We start from the raw sequence: 10,514 nt of genomic DNA, 5'->3' as shown, positions 1-10,514 counted from the left end.
GTCCGCGGCGTTTTCACTGCCCCCCCTGCTCCGCGGCATTTGTTTTGCAATATCTTTGCTACATTGATCCTGTGGAGGACAGGGAGGGGGGGGACTTAGAGCTCCAGGAGAAAGAACCTTGTTCCCAGCCTAGGAAGATCCCATTGCCCCCTGGTCCACAGCGTTTGCTTCAGACTGTCATCTCCACGGAGCTTTTGCTGTGGAATCAGCTGGGATGCGGAAAATGGTGGCCGCCAATTAGACCGAATCTGCAGCCCTTTTCTCTTCTCTTCTTTTGCTGAGCTACGACTTTCAGAGGCTGAGAGGCTGAGCTGAACTATCGAGCCAGCGAAATTGAAACAGCCAGACCCACCAGACACACTAAACTGTCCTGAGACGCGGGAACACTGAATGGTGGGGGTGTTCGGCATCAGAAGACCAGCCAGGTGGGGAGCTGCAGGAGGAGGAGAGAGAGGAGACAGAGGGCTATGGGAAAACAAAGAGGCCAAGAAGGAGAATACTATTATGACCATCAAAGGAACATACTGGGGCTGCATGGAGGCACTGAATGTCTGGAGGTCTGGAGGTACTGTAAGAGTGGATGGGACAAGAGAGAAGGAAGATCTGGAAACATCGACATCAAGGAGTTCGAGAGACAGGGAAATTAATTTAACAACTAGCATACTTGGGATAAGGACATTCTACCCCCCCTTCTTTGAGGAGGGGGGAGATATAGAATGACTCTTGACTCTGACAAATCTTTGACTGTACCACCTGAGACTTTGGCTCTTTTGTCATTTGCTGCTGACTGGATCTATTTTAACCAACTGAATTACTGTATTATTACCTATATTTTATATATTCTATTTTTTCTATTTATATCTATTACCTTTTTATTAGTATTTTAATCTTAGTATTTTTAACTATAAATTGATTCATATTTTAACTAAATTATTGGGGGGGTGTTTTAGTGATGGATAATTGGGGTGGGTGTAGCGTGTATAGAGCGAATGATTGGTATGGATGGGATGGGTGGGATGGGTGGGGTCACAGTATGGGTGAGATGAATGGGAACGATGTGAATAATATATTTGGCCTACCTGGCACTGGAGAGGCAGGAGGGGGAGGGACATCTATCTCTGGGGTGACAGAGGGTCAGGATATCTCAGTGTTGCTGGGGAGAGGCAGATATGGCGGGAGCCATGGAGCTAGCCGTTCCAGGGGAAGGAGGGATCGTTGCTTAATAACGATCCCTTGTTCCGGCTCCGTGAGCTCAACCCAGAATACTGGTGATGAGTGTAAGTCTGGCCCTGGGCTCAGGTTGCTGCTACTCAATGCCAGGTCGGTGGTAAATAAAGCTCTCCTCATCCGGGATTTAATCCTGGATGAGGAGGCCGACCTGGCATGTGTAACTGAAACCTGGCTGGGCCCAGAGGAAGGAGTTCCTCTCTCTGAAATTTGCCCAGCTGGGTTTCAGATATGGCATCAACCTCGACCCCGGGGAAGGGGGGGGGGAGGAGTGGCTATTATAGCCAGGGAGAGCCTTTGCCTGCGTAGACTCATTGCTCCAGAGATTGCGGGTTGCGAGTCCCTCCTTGTGAAGTTGGACTTAGGGGTTCAGGTGGGCTTGTTTCTCACGTACCTGCCTCCCAGCTGCGTGGCACAAGCCCTGCCTGTGCTACTCGAGGAGGTAGCCGGGCTGGCGGTGGGGTTCCCTAGACTTATTGTCTTGGGGGACCTCAACCTGCCATCGCTCGGCGAATCCTCTGGACTGGCACAGGAGTTCATGGCCACCATGGCGGCCATGGACCTGACCCAAGTTGTACAGGGTCCGACTCATGAGGGGGGGCACGCACCCGACATGGTATTCCTCTCTGAACAACTGAGTAATGGTCTGAGACTAAGGGGCTTAGAAGTGTTGCCTTTGTCATGGTCAGACCATTTTCTACTGCGGTTTGACTTCCTGGCTCCAATCCTCCCCTGCAGGGAGGTGGAACCGATTAAGTTGTTCTGCCCCAGGCGTCTGATGGATCCAGAAGGTTTTCAGAAGGCGCTTGGGGTTCTTCCAGATACACTCGTCCACAGTTCGGCAGAGTCTCTGGCTGAGGCCTGGAACAAGGCAGCAGCGGAGGCCCTTGACCGAATTGCGCCGCTGCGACCTCTCCATGGCGCTAGACCCCATAGAGCTCCATGGTTCAACAAGGAGCTCCGGGAGTTGAAACGCCAGAAGAGACGTCTAGAGAAGCGATGGAGGAAGAGTAAGTCCGAATCCGATCGAACACTTGTAAGAGCTTATATTAAGACTTACAAAGTGGCGCTCAAGACGGCAAGATGCGTGTATCATGCCACCTTGATTGCATCAGCGGAATCCCGCCCGGCCGCTCTGTTTAGGGTAACCCGCTCCCTTCTTAATCAGGGGGGAGTTGGGGAGCCCTTGCAGAGTAGTGCCGAGGATTTTAACACATTTTTCGCTGATAAAATCGCTCGGATCCGAGCGGACCTCGACTCCAATTGTAAAACAGAGTCGACTGACAATGAGTCAGTTGAGGTGACTGGGGCTAAACGTCTTTGTCCATCTGTCTGGGGGGAGTTTGACTTAGTGACACCTCATGAAGTGGACAAGGCCATTGGAGCTGTGAGTTCCGCCACCTGTTTACTGGATCCGTGTCCCTCTTGGTTGGTTTCGGCCAGTCGAGAGGTGACACGGAGCTGGGCCCAGGAGATTGTCAATGCCTCCTTGGCCCAATGCTTCCCGGCCCTTTATAAGGAGGCACTTGTGCGCCCCCTACTCAAGAAGCCTTCCCTGGACCTAGCCGTGCTCAATAACTACCGTCCAATCTCCAACCTTCCCTTTATGGGGAAGGTTGTTGAGAAGGTGGTGGCGCTCCAACTCCAGCGGTCCTTGGAAGAAGCCAATTATCTAGGTCCTCAGCAGTCTGGATTCAGGCCCGGCTACAGCACGGAAACTGCTTTGGTCGTGTTGATGGATGATCTCTGGTGGGCCCGGGACAGGGGCTTGTCCTCTGTCCTGGTGCTTCTTGACCTCTCAGCGGTTTCGATACCATCGACCATGGTATCCTTCTGCGCCGGCTGGAGGGGTTGGGAGTGGGAGGCACTGTTCTTCAGTGGTTTTCCTCCTACCTCTCCGGCCGGTCGCAGTCGGTGTTAGTGGGGGGTCAGAGGTCGACCTCTAGGTTTCTCCCTTGTGGGATACCTCAGGGGTCGGTCCTCTCCCCCCTGCTATTTAATATCTACATGAAACCGCTGGGTGAGATCATCCAAGGGCATGGGGTGAGATCATCCAAGGGCATGGGGGTCAATATGCCGATGATACCCAGTTATACATCTCCACCCCATGTCCAGTCAGCGAAGCAGTGGAAGTGATGTGCCAGTGCCTGGAGGCTGTTGGGGCCTGGATGGGTGTCAACAAACTCAAACTCAACCCAGACAAGACGGAGTGGCTGTGGGTCTTGCCTCCCAAGGACAATTCCATCTGTCCGTCCATTACCCTGGGGGGAGAGTCATTGATCCCCTCAGAGAGGGTTCGCAACTTGGGCGTCGTCCTCGATGCACAGCTCACATTAGAGAAACATCTTTCAGCTGTGGCGAGGGGGGCGTTCGCCCAGGTTCGCCTGGTGCATCAGTGGCGACCCTATTTGGATCGGGAGTCACTGCTCACAGTTACTCATGCCCTCATCACCTCGAGGCTCGACTACTGTAATGCTCTCTAGATGGGGCTACCTTTGAAAAGTGTTCGGAAACTTCAGATCGTGCAGAATGCAGCTGCGAGAGCAATCATGGGCTTCTCTAAAGATGCCCATGTCACACCAACACTCCGCAGTCTGCATTGGTTGCCGATCAGTTTCCGGTCACAATTCAAAGTGTTGGTTATGACCTATAAAGCCCTTCATGGCACCGGACCAGATTATCTCAGGGACCGCCTTCTGCCGCACGAATCCCAGCGACCAGTTAGGTCCCACAGAGTGGGCCTTCTCCGGGTCCCGTCAACTAAACAATGTCGCTTGGCGGGACCCAGGGGAAGAGCCTTCTCTGTGGCGGCCCCGGCCCTCTGGAACCAACTCCCCCCAGAGATTAGAATTGCCCCCACCTTCCTTGCCTTTTGTAAACTACTTAAAACCCACCTCTGCCGCCAGGCATGGGGGAATTAAGATTTCTTCTCCCCCTAGGCAGTTACAATGGTATAGATGGTATGTTTGTACGTGTGTTTGATTTTCTATATTAAGGGGTTTTAATTTGCTTTTAGTATTGGATTATTATTGTATATTGTCTATGATTGCTGTTAGCCGCCCCGAGTTTTGGGAGAGGGGCGGCATATAAATCCAATAAAACTTGAAACTTGAAACTTTGCATTCTGGAGGGTACAGGGCAGCTTCCTGAAGTCCTGGATTGCAAAAAACAGCACAATGGGCAAACCGGAAGTCTGTTTTACTGAACTTTCGGTTTGCCCATTTGGGCATTATTTTCACCTACTAGGCTTCAGAAAAACCTGTACGCACGTGCGGGTGGCAGTGTGGGGGAGGTGCGCGTATATGGGGTGGGGAGGAGGGAAGGGATGTGGGCATGTGCACGCATGCAAGCACACCCACACCCGCCCCTTTTGTCACATAAACCAAAAAAGGTTCACCATTACTGTCATAGAATATGATGCCTTGTTTCTTTTTAAAGTGATGCATACACAGTACAGTACCATTCCTCGGTGCTTAGGGAAATTGGCATTTTAAATCTTATTTTTCTATTTCTTTATTATATACCAGCCATCTCCTTCTCTCCCCCTTTTTTTCTCTCTCTGTATTTTCAACTTCACAGCCCTTCTCTCTCTGTTTCTATATGTGTATGGGCAACTTTTTATTTTATTATTTATTTATTTATTTGTTTGTTTGTCAAACAATTATAGGGTGGTAATTTGTACAAATAAAACATCAGATAAGTAATGATAAAAAGTAACAAAAAAGACAATAGGACAGGGACGGGAGGCACAGTGGTGCACTTATGCACGCCCCTTACAGACCTCTTAGAAAGGGGAAGAGGTCAATTGTAGGTAGTCTAAGGTTTTGGGGTTAGGAGTAGAAACCACAGAATCAGGTGGTGCATTCCAGGCGTTGATTACTCTGTTGCTGAAGTCCTATTTTTTGCAGTCAAGTTTGGAGCAGTTGACATTTAGTTTAAATCGATTTCGTGCTCGTGTGTTGTTGCGGTTGAAGGTGAAATAGTCATTAACAGGTAGGACAGTTTGGTATATGATTTTATGAACTATAATTAAGTCGGAATGGAGACGATGGAGTTGTAAGTTGTAACTTTGGCAGGCGTGCTATAGGTTTGCCATCATGGACCTGTAAGGTCCTATGAGACAGCACTATAAGGTCCGATGAGACAGCACTATTCAGTTCTTGAAAAAAAAAACAGAAAAAGAAATCCTAAGAAAACCTGTTAAGAATCATCCTCCCCACGAGTGGTGAGTTCCTACCGGTGTGCTAGGTGGCTCCGTTCTGGTAGGGGCCACCAGACTGCTCAATTTGCATACAAGTGCTATGGTGCTGTCTTCACTGGTCTGTTGGCCAGCACCATCTTTTTTTCTGAATTTGTGCGCCTTTTTTGCTTGCTGCGCATACGAAGAAGCAAAATCTCACAAGGGGACACTCGGTTGTGTGAGATTTTGGTGATTCTTTTGCTTCTGTGCATGCGCAGAGCCAAAAAATTGCTGAAATCACACATAGGTGAGCATCCCCTCATGAGATTTCAGCACATCTTTGTTTCCTGTACATGCATGGGGATGCCCAAATCAGCGTATATGTAGATAAGTGCAACCTGCCGCTTCTCCATAGCCTGAACTGAGGAGGGGACATGAATGAGATGATAGGCTTTCTCTGTGGCAATGCCCACATCTTGGAATTCTTAATCACAAAGATCTGTAAAGCTTTATCTTTAATCTTAAGAAAACAAATGAGTGAATTTGGGAGCTATAGGGAGTACATATGTCCTGTGGTTTGTGTCTGTGTTTTTATTGAGCCTCGATATACTCTTAATTGGTTTGTTTTTATATAATTATTATTATTTTTTGTCACTCCAAGTTTCTTTTCTAGATGACTGGCCATATAAATAGGATGGATCAATGAATGAATGAATGAATGAATGAGTGAGTGAATGAGTAAAAGAATGAATGGATAGATGAAGGCATGTTACCATTTAAAGACATTTTTATTATACTGTGCCTTCAACCCTAGCTTGATTTTATAGATTTTATAGACCTCCATCTTAGGATAGGATTGATTTATTATTACTGGGTTTTTTTGAATGAGTCATTTCTATTTTTTTTATTTTTTTCTCCACACTTTTCACATACATATCAATGCATATACCATTGAATATATCAATAATATACACAATTATACATTTTATCACTCATTCTTAAATTAATATCTTATTGTGCAAGTATTTTATATTTCTGTTCATCAGTCTGTTATTCTCTTTACACTCCCATCCCTCTTTCTACATCTCTTCCCTCTACTTTCTTAGTCCTTCTCTCCCCCTTCCTACTTCGCTCCACTCCTTCTCTTCTCCTTCACTCTTCTCCTTTCTCTTTCTTCTTCTTTACTTTCCCCTAGTGATTATTATCCTAATTCATCTCTTGTTTAACAGTGATAGCTTGTTCCCATACACTTTGAAACTATCGGTGTCTTTTCTAAATTTGTAATTTTGATCACTTCTAAACATACAATTCTTTATCTTAGTTATATCCTGCTTATCTAATGCTGCCTCCTCAGAACCTAATTTGTCATCTGGGTCTTCCACCATTCATTCTTTATTTTCTTCTTTTTTAATCAATATAATTTAATTTCTACGCATATTCATTTTCTATCCAATCATAAAATTTCACCTATACTTTATAATATTCTGTATCTTTCCTCTCTTTAATTTTCACTGTCAGTCTATTCATCTCTGCACAGTCCACAATTTTCTTAAGCACTTCTCTTTCAGAAGGAATTTTGGTTCCTTCCCATTTTTGTGCAAATGCATTTTAATCTTTTGCACTTTACCCAGTGCATGGTTGGTGCAGCGGGAAAGATATATAAACCTGCAAAATAGGCACATATATACTTTACATGTCATATTATACAAAACAATTTCTTAATCTTCATTCTTCTCCAGGCTCCTTTAACCTCTTTGTTTCTTAAAGCATAGATAAGAGGGTTCAGCATGGGGATCACAACAGCATAAAACACAGAAATCACTTTGTCATAATTCAGAGAATGAGAAGAGCTTGGTTGCACATACATGAAGAAGAGGGTGCCATAGAAAATCACAATAGCAGTCAGATGGGAGGCACAGGTAGAGAAGACTTTGTATCTTCCACTAGTCGAATGTTTTGTAAAGATGGTATTCAGAATATAGACATAGGAGATAATGACTGTGAGGAGGGACCCAGTTAAATCGATAGTACTCAAGACAAAGAGCTGGATTGCTTTTGGCTGAATGTTAGAGCAGGATAAAGCTATAAGTGGTGGGTCATTGCAGTAAAAGTGGTTAATTAAATTTGGGCCACAGAAGGATAACTGGAATGTTAATGCTGTCTGGATAACTGAGTTCACAAATCCATAGCTATAGACAACAAATACCAAGGAAACACAGCACTTTTTGGACATAATTCTGGAATAAAGCAACGGGTGGCAAATGGCCACATATCGATCATAGGCCATGACTGATAGCAAAAACAATTCAGTGCCCATCAATCCACCAAACATTAAAAATTGTATAAGACATCCAGTCCATGAAATGGTTTTCTTCTCGACTAAAAAATCTGCTATTGCCTTGGGGGTAACAGTTGAAGAACAGCTGGCATCCAGGAAGGCCAAATGGCTGAGAAAGAAGTACATTGGAGTATGTAGCTGGGAATCCACCTTGATCAACAGGATCATCCCAAGATTTGCACTCAGTGTGATGAGATAAATCATCAAGAATATGTTAAAGAGAACAACTTGTAATTCTGGATGATCCGTGAACCCTGAAAAGATGAATTCAGTCACTTGGGTCTGATTTTGTCCAATCATGTAGTCCTGTCTTTTTTTTCCTGCCAAAGGTTTGAAGGGAGGAAGAAGAAATCAAGATTGCTATACTGTCGTTCATTAACTTCTCGTGTTTACTGGATTATTTTAAAAGAAATATTTAACGTTTGTTGATCAGAAAAGTGGACCCTGCTCCTGTGGGAATAACACTAGTTAGGTAGGTGATGATGATTTAAATATGCTTCAGCAGAGTTTATAATTCAAGCTCACTCACTTTATTATTGAACTTGAAAGTCAGTTTGGTCTAGTGTTTAAGAAACCAATCTTGAAATCAGGAGACTGTGAGTTCTAACACCACCTTAGCCATGAAATCCAACCAGGCGACTTTGAGCCAGTCACTCTCTATTTCTCTCAGCCCAACTTACCTCACAGTGTTGTGGGAAAAAGATGAAGATAAAGGTGTGTTGGTTATGTTTGCTGCTTTGAGTAAAAGGCACTATATAAAAACAAACAAAGAAATAATACAATTTCCCTAAATCAAATAAAATTCTTTTCACATATTCATATTCTTTTCAATAGAAAACTGAAAAGAAAACGTTTGGCTGGAACATTTTTGTTCCAATGTAGTCCCACTGCTCTTCCCAAATCTTGTTCATTATTTTTTCTTCACCCTTTCAATAAGACTTCTGTTCCCAGAGATATTTAATAAACCTGTCTACAGTACTTGCATCCATTCTTTTTAATCTTTCCTTTCTATAAGGAATAATTATTATTTCAATTTTCAGGCAGAGACACAGCTCCCATATATGTTAATAAAGTCATTTTGGAAACAATTAACACCTATATTCTAATAATATTTGAGTTATACCATTTACATTTGCTCTTGGTAGAATAAATATTAGAATTGGCAATGAAAATATTTTATGATACATTTAGGATCAACCAACAGTAAACTAATAGTCTAGAATTAAAATGCAAACTAGCACAAGGTAGGGCATCCTGAAGGCTTTGGAAAAGTCTGTGCCTGCAATATAATACCTACACATACCTACAAAACACTATAAGCCACATGGCATTGTACGGGATGAAAGTTGGAAGCAGGATAAGAAGAATATTTGATGCTTTAATTTTGGTATTGGATACCATCTTATGCAAAGATTATGCAAAGACCTACTTGTGTTTGCTCTAATGCTGGGGAAAATTGAAAAAGAAAGCCAGAAGGCCTTATTTACCTTGGCATTGAATGATGCCCTCCAGGACCAAAATATTTTTACAAACTCACCAGTAGAACAATGGGCGGGCAGGTTTTGTTTTTCCTCCAAATGTCCTGATGGAAGGAAAGGTAGACGGATGGGCTGACCGCTATTATTATTTTTAAATGAAATTGACAAGACTGCTATTTTCTCCTTCCAGGACTTCATGCAACTAAAATCTACAAAAGATCCATCACCAAATGTTAATTTTAGCTTTTGCAAACATTTAAATATATATATATATATATATTACAGTATTTTAAAAACCCTGAATTGTTGAAGCCTCTTTTTAAAAAAACTTTCTGATAATTTAAACACTACCAATATATATATTTCTGAAGCTGGAATAAGTTGATTTCTTCTTTAACCAACTACTAATTGAGCAAATCAGTGGTGGAAAGCAGCAACAATGTGTGTGTGTGTGTGTGTGTGTGTGTGTGTGTGTGTGTGTGTACAGCAGGGTGATTTGACAGAAACCCCCCAAACATATAACTCTTCCCTGGTACAAGCTGAGAGGAGGAGAACCTGTGGTCTAGAGGTTAAAGCTACCAATTTACAGGCAGGCTCCCCAGATTCAAATCCCAGTGAGGGTATGGCTAGCTGATGAGAGCAAAATAAGCATGAAATAGATCTACTAGTCTTCCTTCCTTTTCATTATCAGCAAAAATATGTTACACACACACATATAATGCTCTGAATTAAGAGCCTACCTGATTAGTCCGACGTACCCTTGAAGCACAGTTGTTATCATGATTTTATATAGGAAATCCCATAATTATATAGAGTATTGCAGTTGGCTTAATGAATTTCTCCCTTGAGAGTGATTAAGCATATTGACAACCACCTTTACTGGGCTCTAGTAATAATTCAAGGAACGAATCTCTATGAACACAAATGTTTTCCCTTTGATTCTCTTAGCCATAGAAGGGCAGCTTCCTAATTTATGAAGAAGGGCAGACAAAGTGCAGGAAGTTGGACAACAGCTGAAAGTAAAATTTTTTGGAGAAGACCATATCCTACACAGCAGGCTTGTCCAATCCATGGCCTCCAGGCCTGGGTAGCTAGTAATGTGGCCCCACAGCTTTTAACATTGTTATGTGCTTTTTAGTGATTTTTTAAAAAAGTGATGCTATATTTATTTATTTATTTTATTAATTGGATTTCTATGCCACCCCTCTCTGAAGACTCGGGGCGGCTTACAACATATAAAAAACCCAGTAAATTACAATAAAATCAATCCAATTAAATTAAAATTACAAAG

The 10,514-nt window shown here is 43.4% G+C and overlaps 1 protein-coding gene across 1 annotated transcript; it reads right to left on the bottom strand.

The window, feature by feature from the left end:
• Window positions 1-7,103: 7,103 nt before the first annotated feature.
• Window positions 7,104-8,045, bottom strand: LOC139159112 (olfactory receptor 5AP2-like). Its single transcript, XM_070736475.1, has one exon. The coding sequence runs from the start codon at window positions 8,043-8,045 to the stop codon at window positions 7,104-7,106; it is 942 nt and encodes a 313-aa protein (XP_070592576.1).
• Between the last annotated feature and the right edge of the window lie 2,469 nt (window positions 8,046-10,514).

Source organism: Erythrolamprus reginae, chromosome 1 (assembly GCF_031021105.1).
Source record: "Erythrolamprus reginae isolate rEryReg1 chromosome 1, rEryReg1.hap1, whole genome shotgun sequence".
In the NCBI taxonomy this organism is placed as follows: domain Eukaryota; kingdom Metazoa; phylum Chordata; class Lepidosauria; order Squamata; family Dipsadidae; genus Erythrolamprus; species Erythrolamprus reginae.
Note: the sequence above shows the minus strand (reverse complement) of the source record. Positions and strands in the feature narration are given on the sequence as shown.